This window comes from Castanea sativa, chromosome 1, assembly GCF_040712315.1.
Source record: "Castanea sativa cultivar Marrone di Chiusa Pesio chromosome 1, ASM4071231v1".
Lineage (NCBI taxonomy): Eukaryota > Viridiplantae > Streptophyta > Magnoliopsida > Fagales > Fagaceae > Castanea > Castanea sativa.
Window position 1 is genome coordinate 86,232,080 of NC_134013.1, and position 23,350 is coordinate 86,255,429.

The window sequence follows — 23,350 nt, forward strand, 5'->3', positions numbered from 1 at the left end:
CGTCTCTGGTGAATGAAAAAATGGGGGAAATTAAAGGGAAAGGAAAAGGGTAGGACCAGCTAGCTTTAGGTCTATTGTGAATAGGAACAAGCAACTCACCTTTTCGATAAAATCTATGTTTGCAAAGACCAGCCATCTATGCATATTATAGGACTGGGGCTTCACTTAACTTTTTCATGATTTTAACGTCGACATTCACAACGTAGATAGGTAACAACTAAGGTTCTCTCTACTTGCCATTCAAACTTATGAACCATCAATCTGAATATATACTAAATTAGATAGGTACAACCAACTTTCCACATGCAGGTTCCATCATCTATGGAAATGGAATGCACATTAATTAAGTCTGGATGTTTTGAGTAAATTAAAGCCGGGGCTGTACGGATTCTCTGGCAATCTCTTTTTGTTTTATTTTTCCGGATTGCTTTGTCAGGCATCAAGATTCTTGTACGTGTCTTGTGCTCTTATTTTAACACCATTGTGAGTGCTCTTATAATTAATTTTGTTGATTGATTTTTAGAAGTTGGGGTGTATCTTTTTCAAATCCAAAGTTTACACCTAATAAAAAAATTGGAAGGGATAGAAAATTGATTAAAAAAGCGGGAGCATAAAAGAGTAACATAAGAGCACATGAAGAATTCTCTGGTTTAGCCTAAGGGCATACTTCACAAAAGAAAACCTTAATGGCTACATCTTTACTATAAACTCAATTCTTGCGTTACAGTGAACCTAATATGAGTATTTATAAGAGGCTAAAACGTAGACTAATCATACATTAACTATGATTAATAGACTTTGGAAAAAAAAATTGTTATTTAGCCTTAATATTTGAACTATGTAGCCAAACGAACCCCATTCTCAAACTATATAGCAAAATACCCTTATTTTATATTAGCAATGTTAAGTTTTATGCGTATATTACCACTTAAATTTTTTTGAAAATTTTGAGCAGAACTAGGCACTAGGAATGTCGAGTTCCACTTAAAAAAACACATAAAACTCAACATAGCTAATGTCAAGTTCTAGACAGAACTCAGTATTAGCAATATCAAGTTCAAAAGGAGTGGTATTTGCTAGATATTTTGAAAAGAGAGTTATCTGTGTTGGATTATAAATTGACCTCAATTAATTAATTCAATTATCCAAGTTAATTAATTATATCAAATTACATATAAAAATCGTGGAAACACACACAAATCACCAAATAAACTAAAATGCAACGGAAAATAAATTAACATGGTGATTTATTGACTAATGGGATAAATCTCTCATAAGGCGAAAATCCCACCAAGTGATTTTCAGGTCACTACTTCCAAGAATCATTAATAAAGAATCAAGCAATTACAGATATAAGGAATCTTACCACTACTCTAGACTATCCCAAAGTACCAACCTACAATTGAATCCACTCTAATCTCCAATTGGGATGGAATTACAATGGGTAGGTTTTTGCAATGGTTGGTGGTTACTAGGTATGTGGTGGGTGGTGGTGGCTGATTTATATTTGCAATGTTTAGGTAATGATAGGGCCTTCTGTAGAAGACTTTTTCCGAATGGCATAATTGTCCTATTTATTCCTCGATCTTCAAAGAAGATTGACTCCTCCTTTATTTTTGGCTAAGAAAATTTCTTAACTCCTTGACCCGTCAGGATAAACACCTCACCCAGGATCCATCGGGATAGATACATTCAATCTCCACTGTCAACCTCTCGAAGACCTGTCAGGACAGACATCTCATTCAATCTCCTTAAGCTTCGACGGTACAAGCACCTCACTCTCCTTAGGACCCGTCAGCCTCCTAGGGACCCCTTGGAACAATGGCTCCATTTGAGTCCAATGATAATAGAGCATTACTTGTGTCATCATCGTCGGGCCTAAGGACTCCTGATGGATTGGCTTGCATACTGATGATTGAATAAATTAGGTCTCACAACCTTTTACGTGTTCTCCACTCATGTCCCCCTATATGGAAAGAACTTGCATACCATGCACAAAAACCCTACTATATGTCCATATCCTCTCAATATAGGAAGAAAAGCCCTAAGATCTCGGGCCTTAACTCTAAATCTTCTCTACAAAGAAAAATCCTACATTCAAGGGATCTTGATCAACTCCACACCACTATATAAGCACCAAGGCTCCTCTTCCTTAAGGTACGTGAAAATTCCTAGCTCTCGCACTTTTGAGTTCTGGGAGATTCTTCTATCACTAACTTAACCTTCATAGAATCTTTCGTCAACACCACACCAACGTTTTGTTCTTTTGTTCATCAAGTACTTTAATTGGCGCGTGTGTGGATGGTCAGCTCACTGATGATTCTATACATCAAGTCACAACACTTACCAAACACTTGCAAATTTTTTATAGCGAGTGCTAGTAGAATATTGCAAAGAATTACTCCTATAATAACTTGAATATGAGTCTTATTTATAATAATATTCGGGTAAATAAAATTTTTAATTGATTTTTTTTTTTTTTTGTCTAATATGGAAATAACTTACTATGGATAAAGGAGATCATTTGCCCATCACACTGAAAATCACTCGTTTCTTTGGCCCATAGGCCCACTACAAATCTCTTAGTAGAGGCCTAACATTTTTGAGGTTTTTTAAAAAATAAAAAGAAGAAAAAGATAGATCTCCCTTTGTTAATTACATTCCAAACCCGACTTGGACTTGGAAAGTGTAAACAAACGCAAACTCAATTTGCAAACCGACTTCAAGCAGAACTCTGATAGTATCAACATATAAATACCCATATCTCGCTTCTTTTCTTTTAGTTTTTTCACAAGTTTAACATACAGATTCTTCTTTAATTCATTGGTTTAATTTCCATGGCCAAGTTCTCCTTTCTCTTCTTTCTTTTTCTTCTCCTTCTTCTTCCAACTCTCTCACAAGCCTCTAAAACAACCAACAATGAACCCCTTCACGTTTCTGATATCTCAAACGCTCTCTCTAGCAAGGGTTACAACGAGATGTCACTGACATTATTAGACAGGACTTTCAAAGCTCTACTTTCAACTCAACAAAGCCTCAACACTATAGTTACTGTATTCTGCCCCACTGACAAAGCCTTCTACTCTTTAAACTACCCACATGATCCATTCACTTTGTTTCAATATCAAATTGCACCATCAAACCTTGACAAAGAGACTCTAAAGAATTCTCTTCCTTATGGGTCCAAAATTGATACCCTTTTGCATGGCCATCCCCAAGTGGTCACAAAATTACCTGGTGATACAAACACATCAATCAATGGTGTAAACATAGTAGACTGGGATATATACCATGATGGGCAAGTGATTCTACATGGGGTTGATGATTTCTTTGATCCTGCTTTTCAAATTCTCAAGCATCCAAGGTATGATGGTGTGGGCGTCACAAACAATCAAGAAGACAAGGATTTGGAAAGTGAAGCTGTTTATCTTATATTTTCTGTGTATTCAGCCCTTGTTGTGTTGACATTTGGACTTGTTTATCTTCTGTATGTCTATTATGATGAGTGTAGAGAGGATACAGATGATTATATAGAATACGTTTAGGGTTCATTACTTAGCATGGAAGGTCTTGTTTATTGTCGAGGACAAAGTTCTCAGAGTGGAGATATTTGCAATTAGGGTTTTTTGTTTGTCAAATTCTAGCGTATTTCTTGTTTTGCTTGGAAAGCTTTGTATAATGAATTTTTATCTTGCAATTCATTAATTATCGACATAGTTTACTTGGATGAAACTCTATTATCACATCAAATAGGTTTATTATTATTAATTGTTAAAACAATTGACTTTAGTTAAAAGTCTAATTCCTAAGTTTACTGTTACAACTAAAATTCTATCCCAAAAGGTTTCAATAAAATTAACAAATTTTTTTATAAAAAAAAAATATTTTGAGCATATAACATAAATTTATACTTTTTTTTTTAAATGAAACATATACTGTTTGGTAAACTGTACTAAGTGTTGTAATGTAATAGTTATTCCTATGATTTAGTTATTCTTTAGTTCGGTTATGTTTTTATTACAAGGAGTGATAATTTCTTATGAATAGTTATTCTTCAAAATAAGGAATAAATATTCCTCTTTAAAATGTTGTATTAGTTATTCCTTAGTAAGTGCAATAATTTCAAAACTTAATATATTTCCAAATAAATAAACTTTCCACGTACGTCTAACCATTATAAAAATAAAAAATCAAAAAAAATAACACATATTTCTTAAATTCAAAAATAACAATTTTTAAGGAGATATAATTGTATGAGTAAAAAATTTCCTAAAATAAACGTTAAGTTTCATTTTAATATTATAACTGACACTCAAACTAATGAATAGGTTTAGTTATTACATTACAATACATTTTATTCCTAGTAATAAATATTATAATTTCTATCGTAATCCTCATGTACTCTAAGAGTTCTATTATGTATCATGTTATGTGCTTTGTGCCAAGTGACATAATGCAGCACATATGCTACACGTGGTAGAATTAATGTGATTTCACATATGGGTCATTAAATATTAATATAATCAACTTTATTTTAGGTGAAACTATATTTGAGTTTTAATTGAATCACTAATTAATAAATATTAGATGCACTAAAAATTTTGACAATTTTTTTTTTTTTTGTTGAGTGAAAAATTAAAATAGTAGACGAGACTTAATAAATATTAGTCTCAAACCATTCTCAAAATGATGTAATTACTTTCTAATAAAGTATATTTGATTTTCTAAATTATGCTATCTATTTTGTATATAATGTAATATGTGGTTGAAATATATTTCTAATGCTTTTTACATATGGTTCATCCTCAATGCATCTTAATGACTTAAAGATGAAACAGATATTAGTAAATTCATCACTTATATAAATAAATAAATACAAGACTTCAATAAAATAAGAAAATATTACTTTATGAAGAACCTACAAATATTACTATGAGAATATGACATAATTAGACTGAAATGGACCAAATAAACCAAAATAGACCATAGTGCACCAAAATGGACTAAATTAACCAAAATGATTCGTTGATATGGCTCAACAAGCAACAATAAATGTTAAGCTTCAGCTTTTAGATATTAGATTAGATATTATATAGACTAAGATAGTTTTAATGATATTAATTTTAAAAAAATTAATTACACATGTTTTAAATATTCTGACTATTTTCTAGTTAATTTTAAAGTTTTTGTAGGTTCCAGTTAACTCAACTGATAAAGTTTTCGATAGTTAAATAAGAGAACTGGGGTTTAATCTCCACCTACACTAAAAAACCGATTAAGTGTCTTACTCTAATGATAAAAAACTATCATTAAGAATAGATATTATAAGTTAAAACTCCCTAAAAAAAATTCTATAATAGCTTCCTTGTATCATGCAGTCGTCTCACATTCCTATCAAATCTTTAAATTATTGAAAAAAAAAAAAAAAAAAAAGTAACTGACACTAAAAGGTGAGACCTTACATAAGTACAATGCAAGTGTCATTCGCCCAAATTAAACGATGTATGGCAAATTCAACTAAAATTAAAGATAAACAGGATAAGAGGAAATGCAAACAACCAAGTCTTAATCCCAAATCATTCTTAAAAAAAAGTCTTAATTCCAAAATTTTGAAATCACAAACACTTTAAATACTTTAGCCAGCAAACCTTATAGAATAATTTTGTTGAGGTTTTTTAGTACTTTTGACACCAAGCTCATCACAAATGCAAAATTTACCTTACCAAAAACATAAAATTACGAAATTTTCACAGCATCCTTCCTTTAACGGTTATGTGATGACCCACTGAATATGGTCTCCCAAGGCCTCTCTGATGGAACAGATGGGACCAATGAAGTCTGGTTCCTCTTTTAACTCCGGCAACTTTCCATAAATAGATTTAAATCCAAATTGCCCTGTTATGAAAATATCATTAAATTTTGGTACACAGATTATAAAAACCCAACCACTCTTCTGTTGGTTAATAAACAATATTAGCACTAATATTTAGTCATGGAGTAAGCTCAGGAGTCGTCAACAAGTTCCAACCTCAGTTTAAACATAAAAACAAATGGAATAGGTGTGCAATAATTGGCACCAAATAAATTCTTTCCTTTTCTGATACTTTCATCACGTGCATATTTTTAATATTTAATTTCTCAGTACCGTTGCATTTGCATATAGGACATATTACAACAATGCCACAAATCAATGTGTGCATATGATCTGAGGCCAACATTTTGCACACAATTACGAGGCCTAATTCAATTGCAAGTCATTGATCAATCATACATCTTTTATTGCAGACATTTCTCTGTTTCTAGCAAACACCAATTTTGTGTTAACGGAAGAGTGTTAGCATCAAGGAAGCATGGACATAGACACTGATACACGTACAGGTACGAAACTGCAACATGAGCAATTTTTGAAAAATTATAATAATATAATATTATGACATCTGTACATCACCTCCAAATGAAATATCTATGCTTCCTAGTTAGCACCAGTAGGACACTAATGTGAATTAAGTGCAGTTTGAGGCAAGGGATGACATATGTGAGGTTTTGGAAGGACAAGTAGAGCGGTAATCATTCTTTGAATGAGATGTCACAGACTTTAAACATGACTCTCAAAGCTCTTTTATCAATTAAACAAAGTCTCAACACTATAGTCACTATATTCTGTCCCACTGACGAAGCTTTCTACTCTTTGAAGCACCCACAGGTTCCATTCACTTTGCTTCAATATCAAATTGCACCATCAAACCATGACAAAGAGACTCTAGAGAATTCTCTTACTTATGGTTCCAAAGTCTCAACCCTTTTGCTTGGCCATCCCTAGTGGTCAGAACATTACCTGGTGACACTAACACATCAATCAATGGTGTAAAAATAGCAGACTGGGATATATACCATGATGGGCATGTGATTGTACATGGGTTGAGGATTAATTTCTTTGATCCTACTTTTCAAATTCTGAGCATCCACATTATGATAGTGAGAATTTCATAGTTTTTAAATTTGGACCATTCAATAAACCGTTAAAAGGAGAAGTTCAAGGTTTTGAAAGTTGAACCGAGATTAAACCATTATAACATCATAATTAATTTAAAATATAAATAAATATGTTAAATTAGTTAAAATATAAAAATTGGTTAAAATAATCCAATTAAATATATTTTTCATATAATATATAATTATTTGGTTATTTATAACTATATATAAATTTATGAAATGAAATACTAAATTGCTAATGTTTTAAAAAAAAAAATGAAAATACCAATGACTATTGTTTATATATTCAAAGGGGTAATGGGTATAATCATATGAATAGTTAAATACAACTTATATTGCATGCAAACAATGTAGTACGACAACACACACTGAATAGAAAGAATATTTGAAAATTTATCAACCAATGGAAAAGTGAAACATGGTGCATCATTACATACCCCCAATCCCCACCTATCCCCCACTTCTTTCTTTGCCTCTATTTCGGCATTTTAGTTTCATACCATCTTACTCAACAACAAAAAAAATAGTTTCATAGCACCACTTCATTCCCCTTTTATTTCGTATTTTTTCATCCACACCGCTTTTATTCTCTGACCCTTCTATTCTCTAACTCTTCGATTTTCTAAAATTTTCACTTTTGAAATTCTTCTCATCTTTATCTTCACTTTTCTCATTTTATGTTGTCTTCCTCTTTATTATTCTTTTTGTCTAAGTCCGGTGCTTCTTCTCCACTTTTTACTCTCAGTTTCTCAACATGACTTTTTGTTTTGTTTTTGTTTTTGTTGATGATGTACAGGTAAGTTCATTCTTTCTTGTTTTGAGGTTTTTCCTTTTTGATTTTCCTCCTTGTTGTTCGCACACAGAGGGCAATTCTTATCAACAACAGCAACAGCAACAGCAACAACAACAACAAACCATAGAGTGCAATTAGGGTTCATAATTACTTTTCATTAAGGGTTATGCGAGATTGTACTTGTTACCAAGTGGGTTTATTAATTGTTAAAATAGTTTATTTTAGTTAAAACTCTAATACCTAAGTTTTAAATTATAATGTTACTGATCGATCCAACTACAATTCTATCCCAAAAAAGTTTCAATAAATTTAACATAATTTTTTTATTGATTTATTTTAATTATTTTGACCATATATCATAAATTTCTACTTTCATACATTTCACAATGTGGGTCACTGGTGATTAAGATAGTTAATTTTATTTTGGGTGAAATTATAAATTTGAAAATCAACATATCAAGAAACTTGGTAAGTTAATTGCATATTGTTACACATAAATCCAACATGGCGAGCTTCGAAGTTCGAACTATCAAATAAAACCAGATTGCAACATAAACAATGGGCTTTGAAATGAATCCACGTTATACATTTTATATTACGTCACATAGCATTTGGGTTGCATATTGAAGAGTCAACTTCAACTGAAATTGACTCTAAACGGAAAAAGAAAAAATGCAAACAATCCGAAATTTTTGGAATCACAAACACTACGGAGATACTTTTGCCAGCAAACCTTAAAGAAGGATTGGTTGAGGTTTTTTAGCACTTCTGAGTTCTGACCACCAAGCTCATCTCAAATGCAAAATTTACCTTAACCAAAAAAATAAAATTACAAAATTTTCACAGCATCCTTCCTCTTACAGTTACAAAATTTTCTGAGCCAAGAAAACTTGGACATCTTCAGTTTAATATAAGAATCTCTCCCTAAATGGCCTTTTAAAGTATACATCGAACTCCACCAATCTTAAAAGTTGGGATTGCGGTCCCATCATGGCTTCATTAATCTCTCTTCCCAGGAGCTAATGTACAAGGCTGATAGATTTTCTGTTCCACCCTACCGGTGACCAAACATGTCATATTCCTAATATCATGTCTGCATATCGGCTATACAGCTTCTTCATCTTTATGCATACTCTCTCCGTCTTTGTCAAAATATATTTGTGGTGGAGATAAAAAGGGAATAATGAAATCAAATGTATAACATTCTACCCATCATCTTACCCTCAAAAAGAGCTGAACCAGAGGAAGTTAAGAATCACTCAACAGCAGCAGTCCTCTTTTCCATCAATGATTCCAGAAATGCTGCACACAATTTGGTGAGGGGTGGAAGATTATGTGATGACCCACTGAATATCGTCTCCCAAGGCCTCTCTGATGGAACAGATGGGACCAATGAAGTCTGGTTTCTCTTAAACTCTGGTAACTCTCCATAAATAGACGCATATCCAACTTGCCCTGTTAAAAAACATATATAGTAAGGACCAAAATAATTGAGAGAGAGAGCAAGAACTACACAGATTGTAACCATCACAAAATTCCAGACAGGGACCAATAAGGTCAAGTTTCTCATTAACTTCGGTACACAGACTATAAAAACCCAACTACTTTCTATAGGTTCATAAACAATGATGGCTCAAATATTTTGTGATGGAGTAAGCTCAGGAGTCATCCACAAGTTTCAACCTCAGTTTCAACATAAAATCAAGGAGACATACATGTTTGCATTGGTACCATATAAAATTTTATTTCTCAGTACTGTTGCACCTTTGCATACAGGATATATCACATTATAAATTCACGTGTACGTATGATCTGAGGCCTACATTGTGCATACCATTACGAGGCCAAATTCAAGAATCAATAGCAAGTCATTAATTCCTCACACATCTTTTATTGTAGACATATAGCAAACACCAATTTTGTGCTAATGCAACAAGGGTTCGAATGCTGAGTAAACAAGTACCAAAGGATGTACTTTATGGTGGAGTATTAGGACCAGTTGGGATACTTATCTAAACTAAGTGCAGTTTGAGGTAAGGGAAGGCAACCATGTGAGGTATTTAAGGACAAGTGGAACAGGAATCATTCTTTGAATGAGATGTTCCCAAATTTGTATGAAATTGTAACTGATAAAAAATATGCTTCTATTCACTCAAATTTATGGTGTCAAAATATACGGAATTTCAAGTTCATAAAAGATTTTAATGCCTGGGAATTGGAGTCAGTAGATTTTTTCTTTGATACCTTGCTTTCCAAAATCCCAAGGAGAGAGGGCCTGGATCAAATGAGTTGGAGTTTGAAAGGAAATGGTAGTTTTCATCTTCACTCACAGTGCAGGGCATTGAAAGCTCAGGTGATGCATAATTCCCTTGAAAAAGTGTTTGGTGTTCCAAGGCTCTGAAAGTGTTAAGTGTCACTTTCTTTGTGTGGATAGTAGCTTGGAAAAAGATTAAAAAATGCGATAATCTCATGAAGAGAGAAATCACTTTAGAAGATTGGAAATGCATGTGTAGGTGCAGTGGCGAGTTACTGTAAATCACTTGCTGTAGCATTGTGATATTGCATATGCTTTGGAAACAAACATTTTCTCTATGCTTGGAGTTCAGTGGGTCTTGCCAAGAAGTGTTGTTGATCGCTTATCTGGTTAGAGGAATTTTTTTGAAAATAACTTTTTTTTGTTTGGAATCTAGACCATTTATGCTTGTTGTGGACATTGTGGGGAGAGGAATCATCGCACTGAAAATGTGGAAAACTTGGTGGTTCAACTGAAGATGCATTTCATGATATCATTGTTTGAATGGTCATGTTTTGGGTCCTAGTGATACTCATTCTTTTGTAGATTTTATTGGTTCCCTCTAATTTTGATTGAAATTCACGTTTGTTGTAATTCTTTAGGCTATCTTATCTATACAATCTGTGTATACATGAGGCACTTCCTCATTTCCAATAAAGTTTTTTTACCTTAAAAAAAATCAACATAACAGGGGGTACAATACAATGGGGCTTGAAATGAGCTCTAACTTAAATGGCACCTTCAATTCTTGTAACAAGGTGAAGGGTACAGTCCTAGATTCAGGACCCAACATGTAAATGCATAACTTACCAATAACCAAAAAATGGAGGGAAGGGGGGCATTTCAATAAGTGTGACGTGACAACTTCCGTCAAATTATTTTCCAAGAATATCAGAAGCAATCGTGTGCATCTATTAAAACTTCCATAAGATAGTATACTCTAACTAAAACAATGAAAGTTCTAGTAAAGGAAACCCCACCTGTTTCTTCAAGCTCAACTAAACCCTTCCGCCTGGCCGTGCTAACCTCATTTGCTTCATTGCTATATGGGTCAAAGAGTACGTACTCATGATCACCATTGACATACACAAGGAATTCTTTTGGTGCATTCCCATCTGAAATATTCTCTTCCAAAAAAGATGGATTTCCTTGAAGAAACGAAAGCCCCCCTCCCTTTGCCTGCCCCAAAAATAAAAAGGGAATAAGAAGTGGAGCAGGAATGAGGGTAATTATAATGTAACAGAGCATTATGGATGCAAATTACCTTACTACTTACACTTGACATGCTAAAGTATATATAGCAACAACAATTTTAGGCATTTCTTGAATACAATACATTCCAAATATATCTGTTGATATTTTTTTCATTTGTTCTGTGGTATATGATACTTAATTCTTAAGCAAAGGATGGAGAGAGTGAAGAAAAGGGTGGGGTTGATACTTCTTACAAGATTCATTTGAGAATAAGTTGATAATGAAGAAAAAAAGTGAGCCTTTTCTTGTGTCTTCTTATCATTAGCAATCAATTAGTTTGTCTCTTACTGTTCTTTTAATTTACTAAGGAATAGATCTCTACCATCTTTTTTTTTTTTTTCTTTTATAAGTAATGGAAATTTTATTCAGATTATAAAAAGGAGTCACCCAAGTATACGGGAAGAGATCTCTACCATCCTCTTCTTTGCAACCAACAATTGTTCCAATTGTTTTTTTTTTTTAATTTATAAAATTTTAAAAAAAAAAATTCTGTTGGTAGCCGACTTGGTTTTGGCTGATATGTTGTCATATATGTAAAAAAATAGATGAAATATATATGTTCATATGTGTAAAAGATTCATTAGAGCAGCTGAAGCATATACATGTTGCAATCAGAAATTTCATCACCCACATGGCTGCATGATTTAATTTACCTTATTGCATAAGATTTTGTAGCATACCCATCAATATTCTAAAAGCATCCACCAGTATAATATGTGTGTGTGTGTGTGTGTATATATATATTATATTTTCAAATGTGTAAAAGATTCACTAGAGCAGTTGAAGCATATACATGTTGCAATCAGAAATTTCATCACCCACATAGCTACATGATTTAATTACCTTATTGCATAAGATTTTGTAGCATACCCATCAATATTCTAAAAGCATCCACCAGTATAATATGATCACCATCATCATTTAGCCAATGATTCAACCCAGTTACATGAGCTCTCAAGTTGACAAATAACTCATTTTATTGATTTCTAAATCTTACCACTAATTTGTCTTCTCATTTTCTTTTTATAGGGTTAAAGGGTAAAGATCACACATAAATTCATGCATTCAAAAGTCCTTTAAAAACTATAAATAAACAGCTTTTAATGCAACATAGAGGTCTATCGCATTGTCAATAAAACTAAAATATGCATCTGAGTCAAATAGTTTTAATGGATTTCGAGAAAGCCTCAATGCAAATATTTTGATTTTTTACAATTGTTTGATAGTGGACTCTACCAGATTGTGAGAAATCAATAAGATTCTCACAAAACAGATGGAAAGGGCCAAAGCAAACAGAATGTACCTTTCTTACGGACCAGGTAGCAACAGGAACAGGATCCATTACATTAAATAATAGGATTGCCCCATCTCTTCCTTGAGACATTGATTCATTAGGTTCCGTACACATAGATGATTCAGGAAGAAGGGCAAGAACTGCAAAAGACAATAGATCCACCGCACATGCTACAGCTGCATAAAATATACATAGCAACATCACAACAGTGGGGTGACCTTTCTCGCAACTAAAAGGAACATCCAGTAAATGGAGAAATAAGCAATGGGCCAGATTATAAATTAAGATGGCCAAAAAAAAAGGATCAGAATCTCAAACTTAGCAGGTCCGCAACTACAATAAGCAATAGGTTAGCTACAGCTTATTATTCTAGTAAAGGGCCACGTCATAAATTAAGTTTTTTTTTTTTTTTTTTTTTGCTGATGATATTTGGCCCCAAGGGGAGGAAGAAGGGTAGAGTAAAACTAGTGATCTCTGCTCCATGAGGCATTGTCCCTAGCCAATTCTGCTTAACAAAATAAGTAATCAATCTATAGCGGTCCAACTACCATTCCAAATATGACTGGAATTTGCAAATAACCACTTATCAATGCAAGGTATTGCCCGGTTCCTAATTTCTGTCATCTGCTAATCAACAGAAGCCTCTTAGGGTTCTCCTTTATCCATTTCCATCCTCCCTTCAGGCTTCAAAAATGACACCGACCTCCCATCACATTATATGTCAAGAAAATTCATCTTTCCACAAAAGCATTTCTAAAATTTACAGATGACAAATTTGTCCTGTAATTTTATACATTATACAAAATCTACACTAACAGTGAAACTAGCATCTCAATTCCCAAATGATTCAAGTAGTGGGGTTCTAATACATTGGGTATTGGCCCTATTGGGTGGTAATGTTGAACTCCACAGTAGTCTTAAAATCACATGGAGAATCATTCTATGAAACTGCTCTCAGCATGAAAAGAAAAGAGGATTTCAAACCTTCAATGTGAAGCCTGTATGACCAAGATAGAGACAATTTTGACATATTCCATACAGAGAGTTGCGGCTTTTGATCTCGCGACACAGATACTAGATACTCTGACTTTCCAGCAAAGGACAGGGTCACGATTGGCTGTAAGAAAAAAATAATATGAAAAGATTAATGACAGGGAGGGGCAATTCATAATAGAAAAAATAATAATAATAAATAACGCTGGCAAAAGATGCCTCAACAAGGCAATCCTCTTCCAAATGTTGATCTTTTCTTCTCTATTTTGGCTCGGCACTTCATTATTATAATTTTCTTTATTTGGTATGGTTTTCACCTATTAATTGCGTAAGGTGAAAAAGGTGTTCAAGCTCCAATATGAGACTTAGGCAGTGAGGCCCAGTTAGGTCAAACAGTAATGAAGAAACTCCAACCAAATAATGTTGATATTCTTTTGATGCTAGCAACTCTAAACTATAGTCAACTGCTTAGCCTAAAACTGCATATGTCCACTTTTAGGTCTTAATCAAATTTTTAAAAACAATTATGATCAAATATGAGCTGCACAGAGGTGAAAACTTTGCCATGAACATGAAGTTTATAGTCAGGTGTTGCTGTAGAAAAGCCACATTTGGGGCTTTTTTGGCAGAGGCTCCAGCTTTTTAAAATTATGAGAAGCTCAGCTGAGTTGAGGGGCTACTTATCCAAAGCCACAGAAAATGCACAAGCTGCTTTACAAAACTGAAGATAAGTCAAAGCCCCTTTGTTTTACCAAATGAGAAGCCAGTAGCTTCTGATCTTTAAAAGCTGAAGCAACCCTGGTAAAGGCACTATTACGTACATGCATAACAAAAAATTATGCATATAAAACAATGAGATCTCTGAAGAAAAACAAAGGCAAAGATTGTCATGTTTAAACAAATTACCGAGAGAGTCTCTCCAATTACTGCCAAAAGGACATTCTTGTCAGGATCCCACAATGTGATAACAGTTTCTGCTGCAACAGCCAGAACAGACCCATCCAAAGAAAATGCAGCCGCTGTCATTGGCTTTTTTCTGCATTGGAAACAATAATCTATCACAAAGACAGCGAATTAAGAGTTTCTATCACCAGATTATGCTGCAAAAACATGCTCATATGTATACGTTTTTTTTTTTTCTTTTGCTATTTACCCAAGGATCCATATCAATATATTTGACAACATGTTTGGCAAAACAGAGGGTGAGGGAAGAGAAAGAAAGGGAAAGGAGAGCACTTTTCTTCCAGGTGCTTGGTTTGCAAAGGAGAAAGGAAAAGAAAAAATACTCACATGGATTCCCTTATCTTCTCTCTCATTTCCCTCCAATTTGGGAGAAAAGACAAATGTGGGCCAATGGAAAACAAATCCATACATTTTTCTTTCCCTCAAATTATCTCTCGAACCAAACATAGGATTTTTTTTCTTTCCCTCAAAGGTGTGAAAGATGGGTGAAGCATTTGGGCAATATTTTTCTTTTGACAGTAACAAGGATGGTGGGATGATGACAATGCGCAGATTGTAGTGGTTTTGGGAGCAAAGAGGTTGTGGTGATGATGAAAGTGGCATTGTGCAGAATTCTAGGGGCATGAAACCAAAGTTCTGTTAGGAAGAAGGAATTGGAGGTTTCTTCAAAATCCTTCAAAATATTTTTTTCCCTTATTCTTCTCTTCTTCTTCTTCTTCTTCTTCTTCTTCTTCTTCTTCTTTTCTTTTGTGTGTGTGTGTGTGTGCGACCACGTGACAGGCACATATAATGTAATTAATGGCAGGGAGTTATTTTCCACAATGCCTAAAATTTGAGAAACAATCGGATTGCTCTAGTATTAGAGTTGAGGGGGGAGCAAAAAACCTAACCCTAAAGCTTAATGAAAAAATGTGATTTACCCAGAAATCATGAAAGTAAGAACTGCCAGGAGGCAGGTCATATATAAAATTCTATTTCTTGGCCAACCAATTCTCAGAACATCACAATTGAGAACTGATTCAAAAGCGTAACTGAATAGCATTCTTGTGAACTGGAACAATTTTGAATCATTTATGAGCAATCTTTGGATGTTTGTGAATCAAGTTTTTTCTCATCTGTTAACAGATTTATCTCTATCAAGTCAAAACTTTTAAATTTACAGAAAGGAAAATAGAGAAAATCCCCTAAAAGAAAACTATGGTCATGTGTATGATCATACTTGTATGCTCCAACTGCAAGGCATGCCCAACCAGAATTCTGAAGTATCTGACCTTTCTGCTGGATCTCATCATTGCAAACCCATACCTGAAATATCATGTTAAAATTGTAAGTTTTACAGCAAAGAGGATCCTCAGAATACAATTGCCACTCAACCAAGGTTACCTTGAAGTCCCCACCATATGATGAGCTAACCGCCATATGACGGGTAGGATGAAAAGCAACAGCAGAAATACCAGCATCCCTAAATGACAAGTAACGCAATATTCATCTCTGCCACATATTATAAACACAAAAGGAGTACATTCTAATAAACAAATTCAGGTTCAAAAAGCATAAAAGAAACTGTCACATCCACGAAACAATGACATTTCATTCTTGGTGCTTAAAATATTGAAAACAGCGAAAGGGGCTCTTAATAGCACCATCAGACCATATAAAATTTTTCAGAATTTCCCAGGTAATTAAGTCAAGGCCAAACCTGTGAGGTTCATAAATAACAGTGGACAAGGTGAACTTTTTGTTCTCTGAACCCAATGCCCAAAACTTAAGACAAACAAGACCTCCTATTCCCTCTTCAGGAAGCTTAACTTCTACAGTACTCATCATAGAGCCATCTTGGGAGAGGGCCACTAAAATCACTACAACCTGTACCAATAATAATCCAAGATTTAAAATAAAATTGACACAAGTTGGTGATCATATGCATCACAAGTACGCATGAGGACCAAGAGTATATCATTTCCACAATGAAGGTAATTACAAATGAGCAACTTCATACCGAGATTTCATCACCTGGCTGATGGTTTCTTTCACAGACTTGAACCTGAAAAGCATTAAATTTTAGAACAATTAAACTTGCAACTCATCACTTCTAATGGGCAGAACATTCCTACACAAATATTTGTGATTTCCTGAAAAGAACAATGTGTGTGATGCACGTGCAGCAGGGCTGGCACCAGTATATGATGTGTCCCACCTAGTATGGGCCCATATCACCTGTAAGCTATTGCATGTATTCATGCATGCGAGTGGGTCCCATATAGGACCCATGTGATTGTCCCAGATTAATAATCAGTGTAGATCCATGCATATCAGGAAACCAATTATAAAGTGATCTAAGAAAAAAGAACTTCAATCAAAGCAACAGGGACCCAATCCTTTCAAAAGGCCTCAAATTAAGCTCCTTCCAAATACACCACATAAAACCAAGGCAGAATGGCATTCCATATATCAGCACTTTGATGGACCTTAAAACCACCTCCCCAACAAGTTAGGAGGCCTTTCACCAGATAAGGCATGACTCATTGAGAGAGCTAATAAAGAAAAAAAACATACACCAAATATCACTTGCAATAATATCACATCACAATGAAGGAGAAGATGTTAGATCCATTGGGCCCAAAACTAATAAAAGATAAAAGCAATACAAACATTGAACAAAGTAGAAAAGCAAATGATTCCATCAAAAAAGTTAAGGACAGAAAATGAAATCAGTTTATATATAGAATGATTTCCAAGAATTTGACAGGGGAATCAATATCTACACGAGGGAAAAGGGCAGTAAACAGTAAGTCTCGATCTTCTTTTCCCCGACCCCAACTCCTATTCCTTCAATTTCCCAACAAAATACACACATGCAAAATAATATTATAGCCACTTATTATGGAGATTGTGTCATGTCTATACTACACAAACGAACTAAAGGTGGGGGAAAAAATCAACAGCTTTTTTAAGCTATACAGACAAAACTGCATATATCAAGACAAAAAAAAAAAACTAAATAACTATAGAAAACTCAGTGTAGGCAATTCAAACTAAATTTAAAATTGAACCATTAAACTAAAACATCCTAACCTCATACATTCCATGGTCATCAAACAAGTTGTAGAATTGGATGCCATAGCTCTCTGTACGTAGGGCAACTAACCCAGAAGTGTAATCAAATGCAAACCCACTGCTTAGACCTTCATATCTCCCTGGAAATGAATGAGGAAGCTGGGAGGTGGGAATGAAGCTTAAATATTAGAACATAAAACTGCAAATAATATAGTCAATTATTTATAATACAAAAGAAGTAAAAAGTAAATAGCCATTAAACACACAAGTGCTCCAATCGCACAACATAAATTTCAGAAATTATGTATATGGCAGCCTTGGCAGGTAACCACAAGGTCAGTAATAGTAATATAAGTCCGTAACTTATAAGGAAAAAGTGATGCTTTCTGAAGCATTTTGAAGGCTCTTCCCTACACAAACCAATTCTAGAATGTTTCAAGCCATCATGTAGAGACATCATTTCTTGTAATATGTCCTAAGTTGACTCTTCCAGTACACATCTTCTGTACTTGGAGATGTCTTTTGCTCCTTTAATAAAACTAATTTATCCATCAAAAAGAATGTAGAGATATCATGATATCATCACGAGTATACTAGATATTCAATGATGCACATTTTGTGTGCTCTGAAACACCAGCCACAAGACCTACACCCCATGTGGCCAAATTCTAAGGGTTACGTCCAAGGAGGTTGACTGAAATGTCTCAAAATTTTAAAATTTAGATGCCTTGCAAGGAAGTGCATAGGCAAAAGATGAGTTTTTTTTTTTTTAAGGTCTGCCACATATTGAATTGACATTTTAGTAGTGTACTTATTTATGTGAAACTTAATTATCGGAATTTCCTCTGAAGATATACTGTCATTAGTATTTCTTATTCATTAGACACTATAATTCCAGTCAATCAAACATGTATAAAATACACATCATAACTTCGTCAGAATAAATGTAGATAATTAGGTATTCAAGATTGCACACAGATTCTTTAGAACAAACCTTGATCCCTGAGATGGTCTTGAAGATATCCATAGAAGGCATTTCCAGTATATGAATTAGATTATCTGCACAAGATATCTGAAGAACCTTATTTCAGTAAAATCAGTGAAAATAACTGGTTCTGTTTCAGCAGAGACAATAATACTTTAATACAGAATAATTCTGTGCTCCAGTACAACAAAATTTTCCTTACAGATGACAGTGTAGGATCTGGAGAATCTGTAAAACACAGAAGTGGAGATCCAATTCGTGGTAAAAATTTCTTTTTCCCTGTGTCTAGCTGCCAGACCACTAGAACCCCCTCCTTTCCACCTGGACACCAACAGAAAAATCAGAATAAACAACTATCTAGAGGTAACCACGACAGAAACTGGTCTTGAAAAAGCATCCTAGCCCTTTTTCAGCTTCAACTACAAGGAGTCCTGGTACTAAGTGGTCCACATGGACCCTCAAGACTATTCACAAAGTAGATCAATAGAGAATTTCTAACAGCTAAAAAGTTTTTCATGCATCACTCAAGCTAGGAATCACCCATTTAACAATGTAAGACATGCCATTCTAAAGACAGGGTACACATATGACATGCATTAGTATACCCAGCTGGTTGACCGCCGTAATTCCTTTCACAAGCAGACTAATAGTCATTTTTACATTAAACTTAAATGTAGAGAAATACAATGTACCACAAATCCAACTTTATCATGTAAACTCTACAAACTATATGAAGCAGTCCTCCCCATCCTCAAATGCTAGCTACAACGCATTTTTGACACACATACAACAAGGCAAAGAGCATACAACAACAAAAAACAGAGCCCTAGTCCCAAAATTAGGATCAGCTACGTATCCTTGACAGATTTGTTAGGATTGGCCATATGTATTTGACGATTAGTTATTCTACTCTATCTAAAGTCATACTATCTGTTACTCACTTAATTCACATGTCCTTTTTATTACTTCTACTAATGTGATTTTTAGTCTTTGTTCTATCAACTTGGATCAACTCCACTCCTTACTAGTGCATTAGTCGCTCTCCTTTGAGCATGACCAAACCATCTTAAGCGATTCTCCCTCATCTTTTCATCAATAGGGTGTACCACTATCTTTAAGAGAATTTTCTCATTTCAAATCATATCCTATTTTTCATGAAAAGGCTAGGCTTTAGCACATTATGGAATTCTGTATTTACCTGAATATAAATAGGCACCATCAGAAGAGAAAGAGAGGACTTTCACTTCGGCAGAGTGCCAATGCCACGTGGAGCAAGAATCAGCATCATCATTCCCCCTCACACCAGGATGTTCTTCCTCTTTATTCACTAGTTCATCACCAGTAGAAAATGTTCGATTACCAAATCCCCTCCAAACTAAAATTCTCCCAGTTACATCACCAGCAGCCACAATCCTCTCAGTTGGATGAAATGCAAGAACCGACAAAGTCTTTGAATGATGCAGGGTAATTTTCTTTGCCAATGATCGCCCAGAATCTGTAGCAGGAACCGACCATACATGAAGCTTGCGCTTGTTTCTGATGCCAAAAAATTTTCCAGAGGAACTTACAGTAATGAATTCTGGTTGTGGAGTCTGTCAAAAAGTGACAACAATCATCATACATCTCAAATTGCAAAAACAATTGGCAAACAGCATACAAGTTAAAAAGCTGAAGACATGAAAATTATGAGACGATATGGTACTTTAAAAACCAACATTTACTAGACACTTCCACTCATTTATACCAGATATGTTAAATTTTATGTGTTTCTAGTAGATTTTCAATGATTCAGAAACACTTCAAGAAATCAGATTGATCTTGTGAGATTGTAAAGATGTCCTTGCTTCTTTTTTTCATTTGGATAATAACCTACTAGATTGAGCTTATGATAACTTTATAGATCAACCTACTAAAAAAAAAAGAAGAAAGAAAGAAAATGTATAGATATCACCATTCAATAACCTTGAACATGTTATTTCCCTATCATCAATTTTGTCCAAGCACTCCATATCAACAACAACTAAACCTTAGTCCCAAAACTATGGAATTGCCTATAAATCCTCAACAGACTAATCAACTCTGTCCAAGTCTCCACCATTCTATTCTATCCATATCAAGTAACATTTAAATTGCTAGAGTAAGACTTTGTGACTGAATGAAGATGAATAAAGTAAAAGTTTGATGAAGTCCTCTTCATTTCTCTTGTAAGGCAAGCTTCATCTTTTATAAAAGAAATAAAACTATTTCTTTGTCAGTTATAAAGTCAAATAAATAAATTTCACTATTCCAATATACTCTATCAATATATGATAACTTTTGTGTGTGTGTGCTTCTTTAAAATTTCAATTTACTGCGTGTCAATTGAATCCTCAAATGAACTAGATATTTTAGTCTTCCTTGTTTTTCGGGAAATCACACACACACCTAATGGATCTAAAATCCATGAATTCACCTTTTACCCTGTTCTTACAATGCGAAAAGGTAACATTTAAGCTAGAGTTCATAGGCATAAGTAGACTATTAAGAATTACCCAAAAAAAAAAAAACTAATAGCACAGAGAGGGGAAGGGGGGGGACGCAGAAGTAATTATTGCTGCAACGAATTGTACCTCTTTCAAAATTAATCCGCCAACCATACGTGACGCAGTCAAGTTACACTTCCGAATCTGTCCGTGCATAGCTTTGGGCCTGTTTTCTTGCACTTTTTTATCTTCAATGGACAGATAAGCAAAAACATCGGTTGGCTTCTCATTGCTCTCAGCTGGTTGACCTAGTATAGATGGAATCACCTAAAAATTAAAATAAAAGTCAGCCCTAACTTTTTGTTTATCATTCATACAGCACTAATTACAAAATGTACATGAAAGAAGGGACAAAATTATAATTTAAAGCCAACTTTGGGCAACCAAGATTCTTATTCTTAACTAAAGATCTGCAATCAACAATACATGGCAAAGTATAAATATGTGAGTCAACCCCAAGATTTTTACTCATAAATCATTGAATGGCTTCAACACTCTTAATTCTCACTAGTACCACCCAAAATGAAAACCTATAAAAATTTTCATATGTAAAACCGAATTAAAAATAAAAATAAAAAACTATTGGCTTAAATTTCCTACACAACATACAAAAGTATAACTTCTCCCAAATTTTAACTTAAAATCCCCTTCCCCCCAAAAAAAAAAAATTTTTGAATGTAAGTCTTAACCCCAAGAAGTGTTCTATTGTCATCACAAAAACCATTTGTGTTTTTGTGTATTTTTTTTCCCCCATTTTTTAAGTAACATTAGCATATATGTGTACTTAAATGTGACATTTTTTTTAAGAAAAATTCAGCTATTTTAACAGAGACGCCCAAGGTTCAAACCCCCGCTCCCCCAACTATCGGAATTATCAAAAGGCAAACATAGTGTAACAAAATTCATAAACATCCAAATTCAATCATTTAGCTTCATCCAACAACATACCATAGAGAAAATAGGCATTTTAACATCGAGCGTTTTGAGCAACTCCGGAACGGAGAAATCCCAATACCGAATGGTGCCATCAAGGGAGGCAGTCCAGCAGTAGCACAAAACCTTAGTCCCCGGCACCACTATCACCGACGTCACCGCCGCCGTGTGACCTTCCAACGACGCAACCTAGCACCAAAAAAATGGTGAGTTATATTGTGAAAAAAAGGAGAGAGAGAGAGAGAGAGAGAGAGAGAGGCAGTTGAAAAGTTAGTTAGCGGTTGAGTAAGGGGGGGAAGAACCTTTACCTGTAAGGCGGTGGAGGTGCTGAAGATGGAGACGGTGTTGGCAGTGCAAACGAGGAGGCGCTTGGCGTCGTTTGAGAAGGCCGGTGGCGAAGATATGTAGCTACTGCCTCCCCTAATCATCTTTGACAGATTTTTCACAATTCGAAAGTACCAACGGTGAAACGCAAAAGCCCTAAAAGCGGCTTAAACCTTATATGCTAAAACCCTGTTTCTGCTGCCTCTATAAAAGGCACCAATAAATAAATAAAACATTTAATCATATTCTAGTATAAAAAAAAGAAAGTAATGGTTATTACTTATTACTTCTTTTCTTTTTTTCTTTTTCTTTTTTTTATGAACTAGTTATTACTTATTACATAAACACACCTCTGTTTTTAAATGAAATTTTGACTTTCTTTTTAGTAAAATTAGTCGCTAACTCATGCTATACATAGGAACCTGTCTATTTATGAGGTAGATTAAGATAATTTTATAAAATCTTAAATTAATTAAGAAATTACACCATTACATTATTTGCTCTTGTATAATTTTAATCTATATTACAATTTGATAAAGAAGCCATTACTTGAATATGCAATTGCTTACAAAATAATTTTCAGATAATTTCAAATACTGCAAAGAATAACTTAAAATTTTAAATATTAAAACTTTTGAAAGACCAAAAAATATTAATGAATCAAATGATTCATTGCTTAGAAATTATTGGGGAAAAAATATATGACTAAAAAATAAAAATATAAGGAAAAGATTATGTTACATTCAAAAGAATAATCCATGACTATAAGTTTGCACCTTATCATAAAATATCACGTTAGTGAAGTAGAGAGATAATAATAATAATAATAATAATAATAATAATAATAATAATAATGTTTGAGTTTAAGTTAGACTGTTAGAGAGATAGAGTTTTACTTTTTGTTAAGTTTGGATTAAACAAAAATGATTTTATTTAAAAAAAATGA

At 34.0% G+C, this 23,350-nt stretch overlaps 1 protein-coding gene across 1 annotated transcript; it reads right to left on the reverse strand.

Moving 5' to 3' along the window:
* Positions 1–8,574: 8,574 nt before the first annotated feature.
* LOC142620757 (uncharacterized) lies at positions 8,575–22,579 on the reverse strand. The gene is made up of 16 exons (XM_075794074.1): positions 22,389–22,579; positions 22,096–22,269; positions 21,235–21,414; positions 19,824–20,217; positions 18,828–18,946; positions 18,635–18,712; positions 17,659–17,799; positions 16,583–16,627; positions 16,283–16,449; positions 15,967–16,045; positions 15,803–15,888; positions 14,527–14,656; positions 13,612–13,744; positions 12,637–12,803; positions 11,060–11,258; positions 8,575–9,241 (listed from the first exon to the last, which is right to left on the reverse strand). The coding sequence occupies exons 1-16, from the start codon at positions 22,506–22,508 to the stop codon at positions 9,042–9,044; spliced, it is 2,412 nt and encodes an 803-aa protein (XP_075650189.1). The 5' UTR covers positions 22,509–22,579; the 3' UTR covers positions 8,575–9,041.
* Between the last annotated feature and the right edge of the window lie 771 nt (positions 22,580–23,350).